The sequence below is a fragment of the Musa acuminata genome, chromosome BXJ2-7 (genome assembly GCF_036884655.1).
Source record: "Musa acuminata AAA Group cultivar baxijiao chromosome BXJ2-7, Cavendish_Baxijiao_AAA, whole genome shotgun sequence".
Classification (NCBI taxonomy): Eukaryota; Viridiplantae; Streptophyta; class Magnoliopsida; order Zingiberales; family Musaceae; genus Musa; species Musa acuminata.
This window is the reverse complement of record NC_088344.1, coordinates 11,404,933-11,428,280: the sequence shown is the minus strand read 5'-3', so window position 1 is coordinate 11,428,280 and position 23,348 is coordinate 11,404,933. Positions and strand designations below refer to the sequence as shown.

General features: G+C 37.0%; 4 protein-coding genes, 1 long non-coding RNA gene and 1 other non-coding gene across 13 annotated transcripts; 2 read left to right on the top strand and 4 right to left on the bottom strand.

Annotated features, from left to right (window-relative positions):
- Window positions 1-2,237: 2,237 nt before the first annotated feature.
- TRNAG-UCC (transfer RNA glycine (anticodon UCC)) lies at window positions 2,238-2,309 on the top strand. The gene has a single exon. It is a non-coding gene; the product is annotated as a tRNA-Gly (tRNA).
- Window positions 2,310-2,463: 154 nt separating this feature from the next.
- On the bottom strand, window positions 2,464-3,006 carry LOC135616344 (protein E6-like). Its single transcript, XM_065115531.1, has one exon. The coding sequence runs from the start codon at window positions 3,004-3,006 to the stop codon at window positions 2,464-2,466; it is 543 nt and encodes a 180-aa protein (XP_064971603.1).
- A 488-nt stretch (window positions 3,007-3,494) lies between these two features.
- On the bottom strand, window positions 3,495-7,518 carry LOC108953437 (uncharacterized). 4 transcript variants are annotated; one of them, XR_001979148.2, is made up of 9 exons: window positions 7,165-7,518; window positions 6,504-6,626; window positions 6,297-6,418; window positions 6,062-6,210; window positions 5,487-5,558; window positions 4,325-4,454; window positions 4,136-4,215; window positions 3,881-3,968; window positions 3,495-3,811 (listed from the first exon to the last, which is right to left on the bottom strand). It is a non-coding gene; the product is annotated as an uncharacterized LOC108953437 (long non-coding RNA). The 4 variants fall into 4 exon arrangements; XR_010488649.1 differs by having other exon boundaries at window positions 3,495-3,968; window positions 6,509-6,626; XR_010488650.1 differs by having other exon boundaries at window positions 3,495-3,968; window positions 6,532-6,626.
- Window positions 7,519-8,531: 1,013 nt separating this feature from the next.
- Window positions 8,532-10,440, top strand: LOC103991676 (bidirectional sugar transporter SWEET4). The gene is made up of 5 exons (XM_009411202.3): window positions 8,532-8,834; window positions 8,927-8,963; window positions 9,044-9,422; window positions 9,702-9,821; window positions 10,056-10,440. The coding sequence occupies exons 1-5, from the start codon at window positions 8,792-8,794 to the stop codon at window positions 10,263-10,265; spliced, it is 789 nt and encodes a 262-aa protein (XP_009409477.1). The 5' UTR covers window positions 8,532-8,791; the 3' UTR covers window positions 10,266-10,440.
- Window positions 10,441-10,530: 90 nt separating this feature from the next.
- On the bottom strand, window positions 10,531-15,681 carry LOC135617219 (uncharacterized). Its single transcript, XM_065117230.1, has 4 exons — window positions 15,549-15,681; window positions 15,338-15,444; window positions 13,933-13,967; window positions 10,531-10,781 (listed from the first exon to the last, which is right to left on the bottom strand). The coding sequence occupies exons 1-4, from the start codon at window positions 15,549-15,551 to the stop codon at window positions 10,714-10,716; spliced, it is 213 nt and encodes a 70-aa protein (XP_064973302.1). The 5' UTR covers window positions 15,552-15,681; the 3' UTR covers window positions 10,531-10,713.
- An 861-nt stretch (window positions 15,682-16,542) lies between these two features.
- On the bottom strand, window positions 16,543-19,252 carry LOC135616177 (probable protein ABIL3). 5 transcript variants are annotated; one of them, XM_065115367.1, is made up of 10 exons: window positions 19,116-19,252; window positions 18,846-19,012; window positions 18,118-18,200; window positions 17,888-18,038; window positions 17,712-17,811; window positions 17,500-17,592; window positions 17,362-17,419; window positions 17,191-17,291; window positions 17,040-17,107; window positions 16,543-16,876 (listed from the first exon to the last, which is right to left on the bottom strand). In XM_065115367.1, the coding sequence occupies exons 3-10, from the start codon at window positions 18,186-18,188 to the stop codon at window positions 16,706-16,708; spliced, it is 813 nt and encodes a 270-aa protein (XP_064971439.1). In that variant the 5' UTR covers window positions 18,189-18,200; window positions 18,846-19,012; window positions 19,116-19,252; the 3' UTR covers window positions 16,543-16,705. The 5 variants fall into 5 exon arrangements, with proteins under 5 accessions (XP_064971439.1, XP_064971435.1, XP_064971436.1 ...); XM_065115363.1 differs by lacking the exon at window positions 19,116-19,252 and having other exon boundaries at window positions 18,846-19,109; XM_065115364.1 differs by lacking the exon at window positions 19,116-19,252 and having other exon boundaries at window positions 17,040-17,089; window positions 18,846-19,109.
- Window positions 19,253-23,348: the final 4,096 nt, after the last annotated feature.

The following is a 23,348-nucleotide window of genomic DNA, read 5'->3' as shown; positions in this document are numbered from 1 at the left end:
TGTGCTTACTATAACATATAATTGTATATACAATTATATATTATGACCAACGATGTGGTAATACATGTATATGTTATAATGTATATCGTGATAGTGTGCATATATATATATATATATATATTATGATATGTGATATAAAAATATATATATATTTTATGATATGAAGTATAGAAGTCAATTGATGTGCTACGATTCCTACTTGTGCACATATGCATTATGAGATACTTTGATATAGAATTTGATATTTTTATTTGCATATGTTATGTTATAAGATAAGGTGTTTATCATTAAATATTTTATATTTTATAAATTCAATATATCATAATTATAATATAATATATACTTACCTAAATAAATTTATAATAACTAATACTTACTGAGTTATTATAAGGACATTAAGACCCACCCAAGTAATAAGTAGGGACATAAGTATGTACGAGCCCATGCCAACATATAGATATGGATGAGATTTATAGGCAATTTTATGTTTATAAATTTTGGACATGTGTGTGTATTTTCTTTTGGTTAAATGTTATAATTATGTACAAGTGTCAAACACTACAATATATAAGAGAAGCCCTATTGTTTTATTTAACAAGTTAGCATGTTTTAAGATTATCATTTTTCGCTATACTCCCGTTGATCATAATAATAAATTAAAATGTGCATCCTGTTTTAGGAATACATATATGGTATATATGAAATTAAGAGTAGGGTATTACAAGTTGGTTAATAGCAATATTAATGCACATAGTAGCTAGTACTTGCTTTTCTCAAGATGATTTAACGTAATAAATGGATCGATAGTCTTCCAAAAAGATGTGAAAAGATGAGATGAAACCCCGTAACTCCCTAAGTCTAGAAAGGAGGAGACAACATAGCCATCAACACAGGGACATGAGTAAGAATGATCAACTCTTTAGGATTATTCGGTATTTCAATGAAATTTGCAGGAGTCATCATGTTAAAGATATGCCTTGACACCATAAGCAATCGTTCCGTAGAAACACTACATTGCTTAGGAAAAATCTTGCATTAAAATTATAATAACATAGCTTAACATCATCCTTACATCCTAGAGCAATTGATGTTATAGGAGGTATGTGCGAGACATGCAGCTCTACCTCTGGTCCAAAGTGGATAAGGTTAGGATGATAATCCTAGACCATAAACTACTATTGTAATGTCTCCATCGCTTATGGTAGAAGTAATTGGTAAGGAAAAGAGCCCCCCACCCAGTAAGATGGTTGCTCCAAACTTGATGATTTTGGAATTGTAGAATCAATAAAAATAGATGATTTTATAATTGAGACTTAAGGATTAGAATAAGAACGTTAACTAATTAAATCATATTTAAAATAATCTAGTGATGGATTTTTGTATGGTTTCCCAAGCTAAACACTTTATGAACAAACTTACCTCTCTTCAAAAAGAGGTCATCCAAGAAGAAATACAATACATAAAATAAAATTATGTTTCCATTATCAAATGCAAGTCTAACCATTTATACTCATATTAAAACAATTTTTATCATCTTAATGAGAAGTTGAACATTAGGTCATCATGGAGATATCTAGAGGACTTCTGGTTCAAGGGCCTTTGGTGAGGATTGTATGACTCTAATGAGAAACGAAAAAAAAAAAACATCTAGCCAAAATTAAAAGGGGAAGAGAATATTTTCATAGTTTAGAAATAATCGATTTAAGAAAGTTCAACGAGGGAAAAAGATAAGAAAAATAAGTAAAAATGCTGAGAGACTAATGTTTACAAAGTCATCAAAAAACTTTCCATTAAACTCCTTGAAATCCTCAAAACAAATCATAAATTTGATAAAACAAGAAAGAAGACAACAAAGAATTCTAAGAAAATCTAAATCAAAAATAAAAAATTACTTAACACAAGAAAATAGAGAAAAGAGCGAAGACATCCTCTCCGAATGATTTACCTTCCATGCCACTATAGAAGATTACTAACACCCTCGTCCAAGCCATTGAAGACTATAAATTATAAAATATATTAAGGTGAAATATATATATATATATATATATATATATTATATCACTTGATAATTGAATATAATTCAAGTATTAATTAATAATGGAGACGTATTTTGGTGTTGAATTGGACGCCGAGTTGTGGTCGTATAATATTCTCAACCTGCAAATGAGCCAAAGGATATTGCGTCATCGTGCTAAGTTATTAGTTCTTTATAAACTATAAATAACAGTAACACAGCCGCGTTTGTAGTCCAACGGTTAGGATAATTGCCTTCCAAGCAATAGACCCGGGTTCGACTCCCGGCAAACGCAGTAATAATATATATATATTTTTTGCCTTTTTATTATTAATTTTTGCATTACCCATACGCTTGATAGAGATTTTGGTTGGCATCACCAAACACGGAAATGCATGCGAGTGAAAGAAAGAACAGCAGAGAACACTCCATTTGCTTCGTTGGGTCGCTCATGGAACGTACTCCTCGCCTTCTTGGTTGCTGCCCTCGTACCTGTTTCCCTCGCTATTATATGCTCCATAACCATGGTGATCGCCACCACCTACGCCGATACCAGCATATGCTCCGTATCCCCTCTCAGCATTAACGTCGTAGAAGTACCTCCCGTTCTCCAGAAACCTGGTGTCGCTCATTCCATATTGATCCTTCCTGTAGCCGTAGTTTGGGCGGTACATTGATTCTCTGTTCTTATAGCTTCCATACTTCGCATTGGGTTTGGTGTTGGGGAAGCTCGTAGAGAAACCATCAGCGTCGTAGTAGTGAGCGTCCCCGTTGCTGTTGTAACCGTAGCCATACGTCTCCTTGCCAAGTCTCGCTGCTGCCTTCTCGACTTGAACCGCCGGCGTCTCCTCGGGGACGACGACTGTTTCGTTGGGGACCTCCTCCCGCGTGACCTTGCTGAAGGCCCGACTCTCTCGCGCGTGGACATGAGGGGAAAAGACGGCGAACAGGAGGAGGAAGGTTAGCAACGAGTGCCCTACGACGGAAGCCATGGGAGGAAGGAGGTAGAGATGGCGAACTGGGGACGTAGCTTCCGGTGTAATTTATAGGAAGAGACAGACGGGCACTGGCTTTCTGGTGTCTATCTCCTGCCGCATGTTCATGCGGAGATTGAGGTTGGAATGACGGGAACAGTGCCCAAAGACTTTTGGCTGTTTGCTGGCTAAGAGCAACCTTCAATAGAACTCCTATTATTATTATTATTATTATTATTATTAGGGTGGATAGGAAACAAGAGAGATGTGGCATACAGCTCTGTAAGGTTTTGCTGAAGCCACTGCCAATGATACTGAAGTCGGACCAGCACTTTGTGGCATCAACGCCGTTGATACCGGAGGACATTTATGGCTAGGTAGTTGGTTGCCAGAGAATCAGTATTTAAGGCACTTTCAATAAAAAAAATAATATTAATGTAAAATTTGACCATCCTATCTGAATGTAAATTTAGATCATTCAATGTTCATTCGACATCAATTGCAGGTCGCATCAATATGCAATTTCTACATGTTAGCAGATCATTCAGAGGAGAAGATTGGAATGTACATACATGAGCGACAACCACAGTTGCTGACCAGGTCGCATCAATATGCAATTTCTACAAGTTGGCAGATCATTCAGAGGAGAAGATTGGAAACTAAATACGTGAGCGACAACCACAGTTACTGGCCAGGTCGCATCAATATGCAATTTCTACATGTTAGCAGATCATTCAAAAGAGAAGATTGGAATCTACATACATGAGCAACAACCACAGTACCATCACCATCCTGGTCGTTTCCAACAATCATACCTTTCCTCCTGTTATTCATACAGGATATAGAGATGAGATAAAATAGTAACAGTTCAATCATAATGCACAACACTCACTTGTTAATATCACCAGTAATAGCGCCCTGGAATTCTGATGGCACTTTCAATGCCACTTCCATCAAGGGTTCCAATATGACAGGCTCGGCTGCAGAATTAACACTATTCAAGAAATACACTGTATAGTATAACTTTTCCATAAAGATAGAAATGTAACTATAAAAAATTTTCAATTATGGCAAACCACAAGTTTAAAGATTTTGCAAAATTTACAGAATAGAGAGAATAGGCACAATAGCACTAGTAGTTGTTGACCTGTCTAAATGCATATATAGCTGCTAGCTTAAATGCCAGCTCACTGGAATCAACAGCTTGTGATGCCCCATCTGTCAATACTACTCAGAACATTTTCAACAGGATGCCCAATTAGTGAACCCATGTTCAAGGCAATATTCATATTAAACCTAATGTTCAAAAGAACTAAGCAGAAAACGCGTGTATTACCCACGAGTTGCTAGCTTCTCTGAACCCTTTCTCAATTGCTGGAATGAAGTTTGAAGGTATTGCTTGCCCAATGATAAGATTCTCAACTTCAAACTTCGTAAGAGAACCCAATGGTAGAGGTTCAATATATCTGCTCAAAGTGAAAAAAAAAAAAAAAACAAAGAAAGAGAAATTAAGAAAGCAAGTGATGATGCTGATAAGATGAACGGTCGTCAACATATTTTTAACATACTCCTCAACTGATATACATAAACAGGAATTACAGTATAGTATAAGATGATTGATCAAGATAAAAGCTTTGGCAGAGAGAATTTTAATTTTCAAATAATATAAATAACATAAGGACCAGCTTATCTAGTAGGTGTGAGCAATTAACCTAAGCAACTGAACAACTGAACTGGTTTGAAGTATTCCCCAGTTTTTTCTGGGACCATTAATGTTACAGAAAATTAGAACGATTTAGCTCAATCCTGGTTTAGTAATTCAAACCAAAATGAATAGGTTAAGTAGTATGGTTCTCTACCATTGGATCTATTAAAATAAATGGTTACCATTACAATTACAATGCCCATGCATAGGCCCATCATATACACCTGCAGTCCTCAAGCCCCATGCATAGGCAACCCACTGATCTCAATTACAATGCCCAACATGATAATATCACGTGGCTCATCATATACACCGACATGTGAAACCGAAGAAATCCAAGGATGTTACTTAAGAAATCTTTTGTGCAAGAGTTCTACCCATTCAATACTAATCAACTTTCCCACCTCCAAACATGAAACACAATGTCTTTCTTCTTTTTCAAAATCTTCTCCTCCTTCTCTTCTTACTAATGTTCCCAAATGATGATTACGGACCTCAACATCATTGCAAATCATAGATATTAAGGTTTTGAGCATGGTTCGTCTTATCAGTCTGTACATGTATACCGGCCAGCTGTCAGTACGATACGAGTAGGCCCATACTTTTAAATTAAAATAGCAGTAATTTGAGCATATCGTATTAAAATTATAAGTTAAGACCAAGTTAACTCAGTGAGAAATATATAGATTGACCAACTAGGAGGAAGCAAGATAATCCTAGCAAAAGCTTCACATACACCAAAAAAAAAAGAAACAAAAGAATAATGTACATAAGAAACTAAGTCTTCATTAACCTTGTTCTTGAAAGCACTTCCCATGTAGACTGGAAAGAATTTGCATGCTACAGTTGCCCTAAGAATTGCCATCTGATGAAAGCAACATAACATAATAAGCATCAGTGTGACTAATACATAATAGCAATCAAGTACCAAGCATAGATTCAGTAACAATATTATTGATAAGAACCTGATCATGTTCTAAAACAAATTCGTGAACCATAAAACAAAAAGCATAGATACTCGACAGAGTAGGCTAGCATGGCTTTCTAGCACAAGACATGAACCGTAACCAATATTCAACCTCTAGAACGCATGGACCATAGAACAACCTTCTCAGACACTAAATTGACTTCATGTCAACTCTATATGTTGAATAAAGGTGAACAGGATAACATTATCAAGAAGTCTAAGGACTTCTAGATCCTCATAATCCAAATGAGAGGGATATTGAGCTGAAACTAAATCCATGCTTTTCACCATAAACCATTAGGACATTTCTAAAATCACAAATGCCTTATGCCTCAGCCAAATATAAATGGAGCAAAATGTGAAGAATATAACAATGTCATGAGCATATCTTCATAGTGTACCTTGAGGTCATCGGGAGATATCGGTTCATCATTAAGCAAAGCTTCAGTGAGTTTATCATCTAATTCAGAGACAACCTCAATAAGCTCACACCGCTTTTCTGTAACCGGTACCTCCAAGTTGTGGAATATCAGCTGTTACAATTCTCTCACTGTGATTGTCAAGAAGACATGGCAACAATCAACATGAATTTTTCTAAGATATTTGTAATTGAGAAAAATGGGGATATCAGTGCACCCGATGGCTCCATGGAAGTTATATGCTTTCAATTCTACAAGATCTACAAGCTCCTCAAATTCCTCTTCTAATCCAATTGGAACTTGCATCACCGCACTATGATGTCATAGCTTAGATTTTGCCTAAAGAGACTTCCATATCAGTTTCTTTTTGTTGCAAGAAGGTAAGAAGATAAGATTCTGATATAACATTTTTTTTTTGCATCACCGCACTATGATGTCGTAGCTTAGCTTGCCTTGTTGCTCCTCCGGTACTTGTGCCTTGATTCATAGGTTGTATTGACTCGGTCAATGGTGAAATCCGCGTGGCAGGAGTATTAATGATATTAATCTGCATTGCAATTCAAAATGCCAGATGAGAATTTCTATTTTTGAAATTTTGTTTTGTATCACTGTGAATCTCTAATAAGCTTTAACTTACATGTAAATCTACATTTTATGTCATCCGTTCACCACATCATGCTCATTTGACTGATATATAAAAGGCAGTTCATGAACAGTGTCATCCAGGGGCCAACACATGCTTGGCAAAGCACCAGACACAGTAACTTTTAAACATAGCAAAAGTTCCATGCAATCTAATATAAGCAACCAAAAAATTTGAACTTTCAGAAGATATAGTCTCTGCGGAGATTGAGTTGTTGTGTGCACAATTAATAGGTCAGGACTTCTAGTCCCGTTGTCAGTGTCCAGTACGCTTAGTTCCGTTACCAGTTCATGAACCATTTCAAAACCCGAAATTGCTTATACAATCTTAAGCAGCAATTCACTCTCATGTAATACCCACTTTATGTCAGCGGTCAAAGAGCATCCTATGCCATCCAAAAGATTAAAATAAATACTCCAAACTTTAGTCAGAGAAAAACCACCTGATATCCGTTCCAGGTGCAGTAGGTAGCTGCGGACTGGATCGTGATGCTCTTCCCCCTCTCTAGGTCCATCGAATCCATCTTCGCGCCAACCCCGTCCTTCCCTCGGCCCTCATGGATCTCGTCGATCCTCCCCGTGTAGAAGGACCTCCTTCCGCCATGGCTCCCTGTCTTCCGTGGCTCTTTCGGCCGCCGAGGACGAGGATGGCGAGCGGCCGGAACTTGTTACTCTCCGAGCGGCGGAGGGCGGAGAGGAGGAGGGTGGCGAAGGACCTCAACATTGCAGTCAGCATTGCCGGATTTGGTTCGGCTGAACCCTAACCGACTGTAAAACAACCGTCTTTGTCGTCTTTCGGAGCCGATTTGCTCTTACCTTGGATTGGCGTTACGTTTATCCGCAGGCTCTTCTAATCTTAGACTGTGTCGGAGTCTTTTTCCAAAGATACCCCTAATAAATAATATGAGTTTATTCATATAAACTCTTTGCATGCACAGAACTATTAGATATCTTATATTGGCCAAAATCTCAAAGACAAATCAATATTATATATGCGTCTGATTATAATCTGCCTTCATCGTAGATTTTGATATTACTGGTGAATTGCTATTTGTTTCTAATAAGAGAATATTTAAGTCATTCGTTTGACGTGAATGACCCAAGTCAACTCGATTTATAGTGTAAAAGACTCTTTCTAGAAGCTTAAGTCAAAATGCATCCGAACCGAAGATATTGTGACGTGGAAAAAAGATTCATTTTGCAGTGTAAGGAGATCGAAACTGTAAAGACTTCTTCAATTACAAAGTAACGATTTTGTCCGGTCAACTTTTCCTAATTGACGTCCATATCAGTGCCATATCACTGATGTAATGTGTCGACTGTGGTCCACGTGGTCTCGTATCAACCTCTTATCATAATAATCATGAGAAGATCATATTGGTGACAGCTACAGAGGAACGATGCATTCGTATCAAAAACAAGCGTCAAGCAGTTGACATCAACAGCTTCTTTTTCTCATCATTCTACGACGGTCTGCACTTCCATAACTCATGCGAACTTATCGAAGAAATTTGACCTCCGAGGAGCCACAGATGGCAATGCATTGGATGGCCAAAACATCATGATTCCGGCCATGTTATGTTACTACCGGTGATATACGTGACAAATGGACAAGTCGTAGTAACGCACACAGAGAAAGAGTTGGTGGATTGCAGGCTTTTATCCTCCTCCACCATTAATGCTTGCTTCTTACCCATTGGCCTTGGCCGTATCCGCCACCGCCATTAATGCTTGCTTCTTACTCATTGGCCTCGACGATGCGGAAACCGCTTGAGGTAAATATATAGTTTGCAGCAAATACGGGCAGGCAACCCTAGTTTGAAACAGGGGAAGGGTCGGTTGGCACTAGCTAGGGTTTTCCACATCTTGAAGACAGTGCCATTGTATCCATATCCACACCTTAACTCCGCTCTTCCGTTCCATGTGTTACATTCCATCTGTTGCAGCCATTATCCTTCACCGCCTCCCTTCCTCCCTCCCTCCTCTATTTAAGCACCCCTTCTCCTCTCCCTGGAGACATCTTCTCCTCAGTAGGTTTCATAGGTCTGGTGTTCTGTTTGTTCTGTGATCATGGTTTCTGCTGATGCCATTCGAACAGCAGTTGGAATCTTAGGTATGTCGAGTTGATCCTTGGTATTTAGTTTTTTGGTCTGTTGATTGGTGAGAATACACTTTGCGAGTGATTTGTTCGCTCTACTTTGGCAGGGAATGCAATTGCACTGGGCCTGTTTTTGTCACCAGTGTAAGCGTGGATTTGATGTACTAAGAATTCACCTTCATGTGGGAGCAAATTAATATCTTGTGTTTGTCATGTTTCGACAGCCCGACCTTCGTTAAGATATGGAAGAAGGGATCGGTGCAGGAGTTCTCGCCGATCCCCTACGTCGCCACCTTGCTCAACTGCATGATGTGGGTGGTGTACGGCCTGCCCATGGTGCACCCCCACAGCATGCTGGTGATCACCATCAACGGGTCAGGCTTGGTCATCGAGCTCTCCTACGTCCTCCTCTTCATCGTGTACTCCTCCGGCGGCAAACGGTTGAAGGTGCTGGTGATGCTGCTGGCCGAGACCGCCTTCGTCGGCGTCGTCGCGCTGCTGGTGCTCACGCTCGCGCACACCCACGAGCGACGCTCCATGATCGTCGGCGTCCTCTGCGTCTTCTTCGGCACCATGATGTACGCGGCTCCTTTATCCGTCATGGTAAGTCGGCTCCATCATCGATGCTTGGTCTAAATGTGAATGTGATGGTGAAGTAACACGGCACGACTGGCCTGGGAGGAGATCGTAGCCAAAAACTGGACTGTTTCGGTGGCAATTATTGCGGCATCGGTGCACAGCGGGACAAGACGCTCGTCGTCGTCTTCATGCGTCGGTATACGTGTCGCCACGCATGCTGACCTTTCATCCCGTGAACCTTTTCGGATGGCAACAATTAGGGCTCGAGACAAAAGTGATGATGGGCATTATTTTGTGTTGCAGAAAATGGTGATCCGGAGCAAGAGCGTGGAGTACATGCCGCTCTCCCTCTCGCTTGCTTCCTTCTTCAACGGCGTTTGCTGGACCGCTTACGCACTCATCCGTTTCGACCCGTACATCACAGTGAGTTGAAATAGGAATACTGTCATTGCTTTGATAGCGACTCCACAACCCCATGCAGTGAAACCAGTTTAATGGCCCACACCGGCCGTGTGGTACAGACATGCCATGTGAACTGCACAGCAGTTGCAGTACGATCAATGGCTTGGTTATTGATGGCTTGAGAAGAAACAAAAAAAAAAATTTACTGCATCTGATCTGGTGGCCCGGGCACTGATCTGTTTGCCATTTGCACAGATTCCCAATGGTCTGGGGGTGATGTTTGCAGTGGCGCAGCTGGTACTGTACGCCATGTATTACAAGTCGACGCAGAGGCAGGTGGAGGCGAAGAAGAGGAAGGCGGAGCTGGGGCTGACGGAGGTGGTGGTGGTGAAGGGAGACGCCAACAAGATTGTGAGCGTCCCTATCAATGGCGGCGGCAGCAACGCGGAGAATCGCGACATGTGATGATCGATCCAAGACTTGACGACTGTATCTCATATTAGTACCCGAAGGGGGGATGTGTGTTCTTCTTCTTCTTCTTCTTCTTCTTCTTCGACGTTGAAGCTCCACTCCAAAATATATGTCGCTTCCGTGGTGTTCATATATGATTTCCGGTGATAAAGCTCGGTTCACCCAGCAAGCCAATGGAATTCGACAGGGAGTTAAATATTAATGTGAACTTCAACTAAAAAAGAATGCGACTAAGCACATATAATTTAACATCAGAGCATTAGAAAAAAAAAATGTCATTGCAATTCCATGGGCGAAGAATGTCGTACAAGGTTTCTTCCTGTTAGCACATACATCTTTCTTCAACCTCAACAAATTTACATTCTACATGTGTCAACGAAGCAGATGCACTCCAGGATATATTAAAAAAAACAATGTAAATTACCAAACCCACCTCCGTTGCTCAGAAGATAATAATGGAAATGCCCATGGCGAAGCAACCCACGGCTACCCAAGGGCTTAGGCGTTCACCTGAAGCAAAATTGAGGTGGTCATTAGATAACATGCATGCATGTAAAAACTATAAGCAAGAAATCACGAAAGAAAGTAATATTATCTATCACGTAAAATATCCGTATGGGTTTATGGAGCATGGCATATAATGCAACAACTCAAATGAAAAAGAAACTAGGATGTTCTTTGCTTTTTTTTTTCAGATGAGTTAATTTACCAAACAAACTAGTGATGTTCATAAATCAGGATTGGTTATTAGCTAATTTAGATTAATGCCTTGATTAAGATGCATGATTGGCAGCTAAGTTAGGAAGCTTAAAATTAAGTTACCAACCCTATTATACTTGAGATATACCAGAACATGATCAGTTACGGTTAACAGGCACACGGTTGATCTTATGGATTTCATCCAGTATGGGTTCATTTTGGTGCGATCCTGCACCAATATGTCGGTTGGTCTATCCACCAAATCTTTGAATCACCAAGTCATACATCACAACAAAATGTCAAGTCAGTCTAAGATTCCCGGTCAGCTGTATCCAAGATGAGTTAGACAAGGAATTGCCAATTGAATTGTGTCTATAACACATAAGGCAGGAGTGCACAGTTTTGGATCAATGATGAATCACAAGCTACCACTACCCTCCAATTTCCTTTTTCTTTTGGATTCAGAAGCCACAAGAGCATGCCAAGGCCAACACACATGCTTTTCAGGTTCCTAAGCAATGACATTTGTAAGGTAGCGACGCATGTTGAATCAAAATTCTTCTGAAATGAAAGGTGTTGTTACCAAAGAAATGTCAGTTCTTTGGTTGGAGTGTATGAAGTTCTTAAACAGGTTAATATGGATATAAAGTTGGTCAAACTTTAGCTACATTAGGTGAACCAACTGAAAAGCAACACACTGATTCTGGTTGGTGAAAGAGTAGAATTATATAAAACGCACTATGAAAAAGTAATGTGGGTGGATCATTGGGTTGAAACAGGAGAAAGTTTGTTAAGATAATTTTGTGAAGGTTCAAAGATATTTCAGGACAAGGATAGCAGGTAGACGCTAGAATCTGGGTTGGGATTGGGTCAGTTTAGATGGAAATAATTCACTGAAACAAATTAATCATGATGCCACAGGAATCAACTAGTTCTAGTCAATTTCCGATTCTCAGGAGACTTAGGCTAGGATCCACTAATTTCATGCTCTCCAATGCTTCAAACTGTATCAGAAAAGAAATAAAAGGAAAATCTAGCACCTTAATGACTTAATCATAGCATGTCTGGGTGACCAAGTGTAGGTGCACTACGGCACTATTTTCTGCAATTATTCAATAGATTTAGACTCCAAAGCAACTTCAAATTATTCAAGTGCCAAAGGTTATAATCAATGTTTTCACTAAGATTGAGTCACCAAAAAATATGCCCTAGGCTTCAATAAGTATCAAAATTTTCTTACCATGAAATAGCAAAATATCAACAGAGATTGTTATTGATCGATAGATCATAGAAAAAGTGGTGAAATGGAGATGGAAATTTGTACCATTGATGGGAAGCCAGTTTGACTAAATTTTCATCAGCTCAACAATAAGCCAAAATTTGAGAGAGTATATTTATACAGTCACAAACACAACAAAAACTGATTCTTGAGTCTAAGTCATCCACGATTCAGTTTGTTAACCTTCACCCTCTTTCAAGAGCTGTGTGTAATTTTGGTACTGTCAACTGTGTTCTCATCAAAGTTACAAAAAATGTGTTGTGTACATTAAAGAAATTTGGCTATTCTCTCTATAATGTGATGTGGCTAATTATGTATATTAATTTTACGTAAAGTAACATATTTATATCCTAAAGTTATATAATAAGTATCCCTTCAGTATCAGCATATAGTATTTCATCATTTAAAACTACATAAACAAGTTAGTTCTAGAGAACAGACTTTGCAAAAGAAAAAACTATTAGTCGTATCATTATCTCTATTGATGTTTACAGTCACAAAGAGAAGGAAAAGTTTGTTGAAAAAAAAATAACTCTCGCCAAAATCAATGCATTTGCATGAAGACAATTGCAAGTGCAATAATCAATTTGCAAGCATCGACCTTAAAGAATATAGGAGATTTATCTTCTAACCAAACGGCTGATCAGAATGAAAGAAGTTTTACTAAAGTTAAAAGAAAGATGTGACTAATGTTGTTCAAGCATTTAATAGAAAAAGGGTGACTTGAGATTCTACATTCCTCATGTATTTGCTGATTTAATTTCTTTTATTTTTATTCCTTTTCAATATGTATCTTGGAGTGACCATAAAATCGAGAAGAATGTAAATTTAAGGATCAATTACTGAATGAAAACCTCCAATTTTATATCTTTCAAGTCACCGTAACTCTATCGACAAGCTTCAGGCTTGCTAGTACCAGGCATGATTGCCACTGTGGTGATAAAACTTAGCAATACTTTTCAGCATTACAAATTATTTGTCATATATGTCCTTATTATTAAACCTTTACTGTACATTTCTTTGTTTGTGCTCAACTATATATTATTTTGGATATAATCTGGACTGCATATGCACTATGCGAAAACTTGAACGCCTGAAAGCTATGGCTGCTTTTAGAACATTGTTAAGTTTCATCATTTTCACTTCTATCACCTATTTGTCAGTTCTTGGTTGACACCTTGTAGTCATGATCTAAGGCTGCATCAACTTTTGACCTTGTTTATGCTCCACGACTAAGTTGTCAGAACATATAGTAGTAGTACTGTCATACCAGTCAAGATGCTGGATGCTTAGATCTAAAATTTCTGCTTGGAATAAATACTCTTGTGAGGCATTATGAATTAGTTTAACCTCCTCTAAAGGCTCTTTCCAAATCAAGAAACCAAAGAATTCAAGATTCATAATTGGTAACCATCATGTGGAATATACATATAACATATGCAGCATTATGATAATCAAACATGCTGTAAGAAACAATCATGTTCAACATCAAAATTTACAGTTTGCATCCAGAACACTCTGTTTCCTGATCAAACTGAGCCAAAAAATATTCAGGCCTTCAAATATAAAGTGCTTTCTACATTATTGCTGCAAAAGTTTGTACTCTAAAACCTTCTTATAAAATAGAACACATGCAGGTTTCTGTTTGCAATACATCATAAGGTTGAACATCGAACAACATACCTATTCTGGCTGCCTTCCAAAAGAAGCCACGAAACCTGCCAAAAAATAAATTTATCAAACACTTAGACTGCAAGATAGATATTTTCCTTGCTACAGTGTAATAACTTAGGAGTTAGAAATTGATATCGTGAACATTTAATTGTGCAAATTTTAAACCCTTCAATTAAAATCACACATGAGTAAACTTGGAAGACAATAACTACTGAAATGAATGTAATAGATTCTGCTGCATAGTTTGAAGATGTTTTGTAGCATATTTCAAGAAAAAATGTGTCTAAACATTGCATAAACTGATAAGTGATCTGTAATCCTGTGACACACCAAGCATTGCTGTTTGAGAAGTTCAAAGATGCTTTTTCAAGCAACCAAGAATTACCTGGTATTCTAACAATCAAGGGTTAGAATACCAGTTGAACTGGTATGTAAAATCCAGAATTTGCGGGTCCGATCAGGAACTGGTAATGATATGCCTGATAACTTTTTTAATGATAGTGAAATACAATTATATACACTGCCCAAAAAATCAGTATATTGGGCCAATAGCTTCTCAAAACCAGTACTGGACTGGTATTCAAATCCTTGTTCACAATCTTTGCAAAAATATCAGTAAAGCAACCTGCTAAATGTTTCCTACTTGACTTTTATCAATTCGCTTGAACCTTCTATCATTTTTTAGACTAAACTACCTTGTATTTTGACAATATTCCAACAATAACAACAACAACAAAGCCATAAGCCGATGTGATAAGCCACTTTTGGATGACCTCCTAGCCCACCATTTGCAATTCGGGATACCTAGGTGGTAGTGAAGGTGACTCGCGTGACCTAATTTGATTCTAAAATCGGTTAAGACCCATGCCCATGCGATTTGACATTGTTTTACGCTGGTTGTCAGTGACCTAACGAAACACTCCATATTTTTCATTTGGGCTTGGGACTGGCATTCGCAGTGTTTATTTTGACAAGATTCCACAAAATAAAAAAAAAAAGATAGTCGATTGTCAATTCTCTATATTTGTTTTAACCATTAATCCTTTTCAACACCTTTTTTCAACAATGGAAATTTCCAATCTGTAACAATAATATTATTCGGCAGTTAAAGACTGCTCTTCAAATTCGAGGATTTTTTCTGCTTCTCTCCATATGCTTAAATCCTTCAAATTCCATCACGTCCTTACCATTCAACTTGATTGCTCGGTAAATATGCTAAATTCCATCGAATGATGTTAAAGAAATATATTATCATGCTTTCAACCTCTCTTAACCCACAAATCATTAAAATATAAACTCTACGCCCTACCTCCTAGTATCAGCAAAGCAAACAGGATCTCAAAAATGCAACCCTAGGATCGACGATGAAGAAAAAGTAAATAACCAACAAGGGGAAATACGCCAAGAATCATACCCGGTCCTCTTCTGGAGGATGGCAGGGAACTGCATCTTGATGTAGGTGCAGGTGCAGATAACCAAAAGCACCACCGTCAAGAACGAGTGGAAATTGAACAGCGCCGACTGCGGGAGACGTTAGGCACAACATCGGCATAAAAAATCCCCTCAAGAACTCCCAAATCAAACAAATTTGAACACGAAAAGAGGAGAAGGATGTCGTTCGTTACCATGGAAGGCGATTCAGCAGCTTAATCGAAGGCCTCGATCTGAAGCGCAACAGTAGAGTCTGGAATAGGGCGAGGGCGGAGACGAAGCGCTTTTGTGTCCTCTGTTGGGGTGCTTCGGAGAAATAAATCGAAGTACTTTTTTTTCATATTAGTCCCTCAACGTTTTGCGTTTTCGCATTAAGTCCTATTAATTTTATTATTTAAGTGAACATAATACGTCATAAATAATGGAATGTTGATTCAATCGAGATCACATTGCACCGTCCGATCGAGTCTGGTTTGATCAGCTTGGAGAATGGAATGAAAATGATACATAATTTATTATCACTTAGAGAAGGTATCAACTAATTTAGTTCGTAAAAATTTTGATATTTTATCCAAATTTCATCTTCATCATTTATCCTTTATAAAATATTTTTTTTTTCTTAATAAATATTTTAAATTTATTTGTGAAAAATTTTCAAAGTTGGGATGCTTTATAATAAGAATTTCCTAAAGATAAGAGTATTTTTAGAAAATATAATATATTTTTTCTTGATAAATACTTTAAACAATATATAGTTACGAATCTTTCAATTTTTTTTCAATTTTTAATTTTCTCAATTTAAAACCTCTAAACAATGAGACGGTAAAAGGTTGCAAATTGAAGACATATCACCTGCTCCAATTATAATTTTCTTAGAAGCATGAACAATATTATCAAATAAATTTTAATAGATGAATTCCCTAAAAAATCCCTTCATTTTGGGTTTTTTCCCTCTATTTTATTACTGCAATCTTCTTTTTTTTCATTAGAAGAACAAAAATACTCGCAAAAATTTGAGGGTACTTAGAAAAAATAAAATAATCTAAAATGGATGGATTTTTAAGGGAATATGCCCAAATTTAATCTAAATCATGCACTTGTCACAAAGCTTTTACATATAAAATACTTAGGAATAAGCAGAGTGGCTTGTCAAGAATTCAGCTGGGGAACAAAATGAACAGGGAACATTGGAATACTATTTGATTCAGATTTTGGTACCATATATATTGCCTTGCAAGAAGACACACAGCAGAAGAGGCATGAAAGCCAATGCTTTTGAATCAACAAAAATGAAGGAAATGCTTTCGCATGGTTTATTATTTTCATCTATTTTAGATTTCTGTAGAAATCCTTAATATTCATTCAAGAAGCTGTAGAGAGACTCATCAGTCAATGACCTGTTCCTCATGATCAGGGCATTGAGGAACCTTCTTTTTCTGGTTGGATTCCTCTCTGTCTCACTGTGATTTTTCCTTTCAGCATGCAAACATATTGGAAGTGAATTCTGTGTCTCCATAATATACTGCAATGAAAATTAAAAGAAAAAAAGAAGAGAACATTAAATGGTTTTTCATTTCACCAAACATATGTTGAGCATATTCAAAATTTTGCAAGTTATAGAACTAATGATCACATTAAATCATCTACAGAATATAACACAGCAAAATGAAGTTGGATGGGTCTACCTTCTTCGATGAGTTGGGAATGTTTGGTCTGCTTGCTGCTGATCTTGCACCTGTAAGTGGATTATAAGCTTCAAGTGGTGAAGTATTACAAACAGCAAAACATGAATCATATGTATATCTTAATTGAAGCCAATTCCAATAAGATAATTACCATTGTAAGAGATCTTCTCAATTGAATGCATCGACTGAGAAGGTGATAAATACTGTTCACTTTTTGAAGGACAGGGTGAAGGAGACCGTGAATGAACGTTCCTGCATGTAGCACTCAAGAATCATTCTCAATCTAAACCAATTTGGATTCAGGTTCCAGACTTCAGCATACTTAAAATGGAGAACAGCATACTTGATTGGAGATTGCCAATGCCTAGTTGTTGTAGAAGCTGGAGGAAAAATACACATATTATTACATTTTCTCGGCTACATATTTTCATATGGCATCAGAGAATGAAGACAATGTTACCAGTCTGATGATGATTCAGTTTGCTGTTCTCCTTAGGTGGATAGAATCCTTGGCACTTTAGCATAGATATACCAGAATCAGCTGTGGATTGACCTGATGACAAGAGAGAAGAAACTGCAGCATTATTAGTTATCTACTGAAGCTATATCCAGAAAACTGGTGGTGATGAATGCATTGCAATTGAATTTGATGAATTAGGAATGGTATTTTGCCTTGTAGAATGTAGTGCTTGTGATACTTTGGAGGTTTGATCAAAAGAGACTGTTGAGAAAGACCTTCATGATCGATACGTGTTTGGCACGTTCGAAGTCTCTGAAGTCGGAAACAATGATGATCAGGTTATAAGCTCATCCATCAGTATACAAGAAGACGATTGACTGAATGATACCTGCTTCATGCATGATACTTCAAAAGTTGCTACAGAGACCTCATCAACCTCGTAATTGAGAAGGTTGTCTACCTTATATGACACTGAACCTAAATGATCCACGGCATTAGCTGTGGCCTGAACAGCATAATCTTTCAAATTCCTCATCACCCTGCAAAATAAGAAAAGTTCTATCATCCATAATCTCATCCCTTGAATGAGAATAGGGCATGAGGTAGATCCAAACATACATTTCTTTTCCATCATCATTCATGTAAGACAGTTCAAAATATTCTGCTGCTGAATATAACCGTGACCGCATATTCCTCAAACCCTAAAACCAAGAAAAAAGATGGTAGTTAAGGATATTAAGAATTCCAATTAGTCAGTTCATGATGATCTCGAAATGCTTATTCAATTTATCTGAGGTAACCAAACATGGTGCAAACTAAGATGACTCAGGACCATGAAATATGATTAACCTCTTTAACTTTTATTGACTCCAATCATCTATATAGCTTTTTCAATACATAATTTTAACTGAACAACTCTAGTAGGGTAAAACAATCCCCCAAGATTTCCTTGGTAAGCAGCATACTTTCTGCATATTAATTATGAACATGTAGTTGAGAGAATGAAAATGCATAGTTTTTTCCTCAAAATGGCATATTTATGGCACTCAGATATGTAGCTAGGTTGTTGAATTGAGAGATAATATTACCGAACTTTGCAGCACCAAAATCAGCTACTTAATTGAATTGAATACTTAGCTAATACTCGTCCACAATAATATATGTTCCAATAATCAACCCCGTAATCTCTAGTCTAAACCCAAATCTAGAATGGAGTACACAATTTCCAGCAAGCTTAAGAAGTGAGGCATTATGCTGTTCTCTCTTAAGAACCATACAGTATAGAGTAGTAGCACTAAACAAAAATATGAAGTGAAGAAAGAAAAAGGCATGGAGGAAATTAGGACATTGATACTGTCTGATAAGAGCAGGCTCTGTTGAATGGGAAGGTCATCCGAGCTTGATACCCCCTGCTGGTTGGCAGACAGAGAAGAGGAAGATAGATGTGGCCTCCATCTGCAAACTCTGAGAGGCTGAAGACCTTGAATCACCCTCTTCCTTCCACTACCTATCCCTTTCATTGTTACACAGTTCCAATTCCATTTGGTTTCCCACTCTTTATAAGCAAACCCAAGAGGAAAGCTAAAGGCAAGAGACAAAGATATGGGGATGCATACCTTGCTGTGCTAGGATATGATCAAAGAATCATGACACAGTGGCTAATCCTTTTCCCTGCCGCACTACACTAGAGACAAGAAGAGAATGAGACCCTATCATGAGCTCAGTTTGGTTCTTCTGAGCTGCTGCAAGGACAATGACTCGAGAGGAAAAGGAGAAAAGAAAAAGGAAAGGAGACATATCATCATCGTATTTCATTTAAAAAAAATAAACAGTTTCATGAAAATAATAGAAGATAAGAATAATTATTGAAGAAGCTTTATTGAAAAATAAATAAGCTTTATTGAAAAAATAAAAAAGCTTAAATACATTAATATGTCCCTCTCCTATTTATACAAATTAGGAGAAAATATTTTTCTCAATAGAATAGAGAGATGTTGTGAGGGCATAGGCGTTCATTTCGTTCCCCTTAAGTTCGTCCTTCGTTCTCCTTAAATCCGTCGACTATTGGTAGATCAACAAAAACTATCGCGGTGAGGAAGATGAGGATTGGCCGTGGAGCCTCTTAGGAATTTGGCTGTAGCGGTATTGGTCGCTGGCCGAAGGCAAGGGCGAAGCTTTGCTTTTCTCAGCGACGTTGGTCGCTGGTCGAAGGCAAGAGCGAAGCTTCGCTTTTCTCACTGCTCTGATACATGATGAAAATAATAGAAGATAAGAACAATTATTGAAGAAACTTTATTGAAAAAATAAAGAAGTTTTATTGAAGAAGCATTATTGAATAAGTAAAAAAGTTTAAATACATTAGTAGGAAGAATTTTTCTCAGCAAAATAAAGAATTTTTCTCAAGAAAAAAAAGTTGAGATCTTCTATCACAGTTGAGGTCTCCTCCTTATCTTAAATATAGTTAAGCTTTAGTTGGATTAGCAAGACTTCCTAATCATTTTTTATGTCACAAACAAATTTTATTTTTTCTCTCTTTTTTTTTGTAGTTTGAATCCTTAAATTGCTTTGGATTGCCCATTTGAGATTAGAGAACTGGATTACTTTTAGCCAAACTTTTTTGGTTCAGAAATTACTCATCCACTAGGGGGAAAAATGTTATCATGCCACAGAGCCATCCCATGATGATATTCCATAAAATTTTGGATTGAGCATACATAGTCTCAATACATCTTTTATCCTTCAAACCAGTGGCAATCAATTTTCTTGTAATCTTAGTGTTAAAGAAAAAACCATAGCAATTTAGTAGACAGACTCCTACCAATACAGGAATCTTAAAAAGAGGGATAAACATATTCTAATCCCTAAAAGCAACCAATAAAATGTTAATATTATTGAATCCAGTTGGCATGACATCAACAATAACCATTTGAGCCATCTGCTCTACGAAACTAATCCAAGTTTTTAAAGGAGTTGTTACCACTGTGAACTAAACATATAGACAAGCTATCAGGAGAATATTAGCTGATCTAACTCTGTTTGTAATGACCGATAATTTCTATCTTAACATAAATTAATTACTATAAATGATATATTATTTTATTATTAACTTTTATATTTGTGTATTATAGTTAAGGAAATAATAAAATTTGGTTTTTCGGATAAGTTAGGAATTCTACTAATCAATTAAATTATTAATTGATTTATTTCCTAATGAGTGATTTGATATTTAGGAAGTAAATAATTTACATTTCATTTTTGTGTGAGAACTATAAGAAATAAATATTATACTACTTTTTTTTGTTGTGTGAAAATAAATGTAAAATAAAATAAAAATAAAAATTAAATTATTATTTATCTTTCGGGGAGATCTCATCTTCTCCTATATAAAGGGACTACTCATTCCTTATTTTCTATTAGGCCTAACAATAGAAGGATTGAGGAGATGACTTTCCGGGGAGATAATATCAAGTAAGGAATAATCAAAGAGAGAGAGAGGTAGGATCCTTTCTTTTTAATTAGCTTTGATTTGTGTTTTGAAATCTTAACATTGAGATTGTTATAATTTTATAATGAATGATGGTGTTTTAATTTCGAAATTTTATTATTTATAAATAATAATAATTGATTTATGATGTTAGACTGATTATTTGATTTGTATTAATCTTTTAAGCTTAAGTAAATTTTAATATTAATTTAATTATTAAAATTCTTATTTAGTATAATAGTTCTAATTTATTTAATTAGTTATATCTATGTTTCAAGAATTATGTGTGAATTTCTGTAATGTAATTTATTTTAAATTTTAGATCATGAATTTAAAGTTTTAATTAATGTATTTGAGTAATTCTTTAATAATTTTAAATATTGAAATATAATTTGATAAGAGGAGTTTAATTGGGGTTTGACTTGAGTCAAGTTGATCGATCAGATCGAATCGACTCAAACCATGCGGTCATGTACAACCTAGCTTATGTGACTAAGTACAACCTAGCCTATGTGGTCAAACATGACTCAACCCATGTGGCTAGGTACGATCTAGTCCATATGACCATGTATGACCCAGCCCATGTGGTAAGGTACGACCTAACTATGTGGTTAAACATGGGCCAGCTTATATGGCTAGGTACGATCTAGTCCATATGGCCATGTATGACCCAGCCCATGTGGTGAGGTACAACCCAACCATGTGGTTAGGTATGGGCTAACTCATATGACTAGGTACAATCCAATCCATGTGGCCATGTATAACCCAACTCAGATGATAATGTATGACCCAACCATGTGGCTAAGCATGGGCTAGCTTATGCTGCTAGGTACAACTCAATCTAGGTGGTCAGATACGACCCCAACTCATGTGTCTATGATCAATTCGTGAGCCAAGCATGACTTAGTTCAATGGTAAGGCCTAGCCCAACTTATAAGTGAGGCTTAGCCTAGTCCATGAAGTTAAGCCTACCCAGCTACACGATTGGTATTAGACATATCGTCGCTCCTTTTATATAGCCCGTCGTACCTCAACTCAACCTAGTATTTGGAACAGGTATATGCAATGTATATGACCCGCCCAAGACTTAGGTGGGTTGGTTCGGTTTGGGTTAGCACTATACGACATAGTCTAATCTCCTTCTCTATTGGTTTGAGCTCATTAATTGACGAAATCAAACATGTTTGATCAGCTGAAGCCAATTTAAGGTGATTCTAAACTAACTTGACTAGTTCAAACCTATTTGATCTAATCAGATCAATCAAATCTAAATTAGACCGGTTTAGGGTGATTCCAGATCGGTTCCATAAGGATTTGATATTGGTTCCGTTATATCATAATCGAATTGAGTTTGGTTTAAGTCAATTGAGCTATTCCAATTAGGGTTTTGATTGATTGATGACTGTTGAGATATTGATGTTTAATGCTTTTATGATATGATAAATTTAAAGGTTTTAATTGAAGGTGTCGTTGGAAAATGATTATTGGTTTTCTATGTTTATGATATTGATATGATAAGTATCATATAGTAGATGTGACTAGACTTGTAGTTCACATTGGGAGTGCAACCTATGAAAGGAGCTACGGGCCCATCATAGTGCGGAACTACCAATGAACATAGTCTAGTAGATTTACATCAAGTATGGTCTCTCATAATATTTAATCATATTGATTTCTTGATGTATGCGTGAGTGATTGAATGAGTGTAAATGAATGATCATGGATGTTTATGTATCCCTGCCGAGGGCAGGTATGACGATTCCCTTCGGGGATTAGCGGGCCATCAAACGTGATGGTTAGACGGTTCCTCCATCCGTTATTGGGAGGAACATGTCCCCACTTGGGCGGGTGAGGAATACCACTCCATCCACTATTGGGAGTGCGATATGGATTATCTCCATCCGCTGTTGGGAGGAATCCATCCCGTGGAATATGCCTCTCCATATGCTATTGGGAGAGTGCACCATTGGGTGATGTACACCTTTGTTATTATGTATGTATTGCATGTGGCTGATGTATGATTTTATTTATTATGCAAAAAATTATCATCATTTTTTTTATGCATAAGTTTTATGATGAATAAATATATTTTCATATTGAATTATTGATATTTGTTTATATTTTATGAATATTGAAGATTATTTTTATGATTTTTCTAAGGTTCCTACCAATATGTATGGTTGCTGATGTATTTTTATTTTATATTTATTTTCAGAGTAATCTACTATTGTATAATAGATCTAAAGCTTGGGTGGAAGAGACTTGTGACCCTACGAAGAAGATGTCATTTTTTCAGCTAATAGAGTATTTACTACTGTAAAGACAATGATTTGAATTGAAAGACGAATGAAAAGAAAAGGAGAGA

Excerpts from the sequence above, each read along its gene's own strand:
- LOC135616344 (XM_065115531.1), bottom strand. The coding sequence starts at position 3,006 with ATGGCTTCCGTCGTAGGGCACTCGTTGCTAACCTTCCTCCTCCTGTTC.
- LOC103991676 (XM_009411202.3), top strand. The coding sequence starts at position 8,792 with ATGGTTTCTGCTGATGCCATTCGAACAGCAGTTGGAATCTTAG. Across the intron at positions 8,835-8,926 it reads AACAGCAGTTGGAATCTTAG|GGAATGCAATTGCACTGGGC; the intron begins GTATGTCGAGTT and ends CTACTTTGGCAG. Across the intron at positions 9,423-9,701 it reads CGGCTCCTTTATCCGTCATG|AAAATGGTGATCCGGAGCAA; the intron begins GTAAGTCGGCTC and ends TTTGTGTTGCAG.
- LOC135617219 (XM_065117230.1), bottom strand. Across the intron at positions 13,968-15,337 it reads ATCCTCCAGAAGAGGACCGG|GTTTCGTGGCTTCTTTTGGA; the intron begins GTATGATTCTTG and ends ATTTTTTGGCAG. Across the intron at positions 10,782-13,932 it reads TTGGAAGGCAGCCAGAATAG|GTGAACGCCTAAGCCCTTGG; the intron begins GTATGTTGTTCG and ends ATTTTGCTTCAG.
- LOC135616177 (XM_065115363.1), bottom strand. The coding sequence starts at position 19,019 with ATGAAAGGGATAGGTAGTGGAAGGAAGAGGGTGATTCAAGGTCTTCAG. Across the intron at positions 17,593-17,711 it reads CAAGCACTACATTCTACAAG|GTCAATCCACAGCTGATTCT; the intron begins GCAAAATACCAT and ends TCTTGTCATCAG. Across the intron at positions 17,292-17,361 it reads TATGCTGTTCTCCATTTTAA|GAACGTTCATTCACGGTCTC; the intron begins GTATGCTGAAGT and ends TGCTACATGCAG.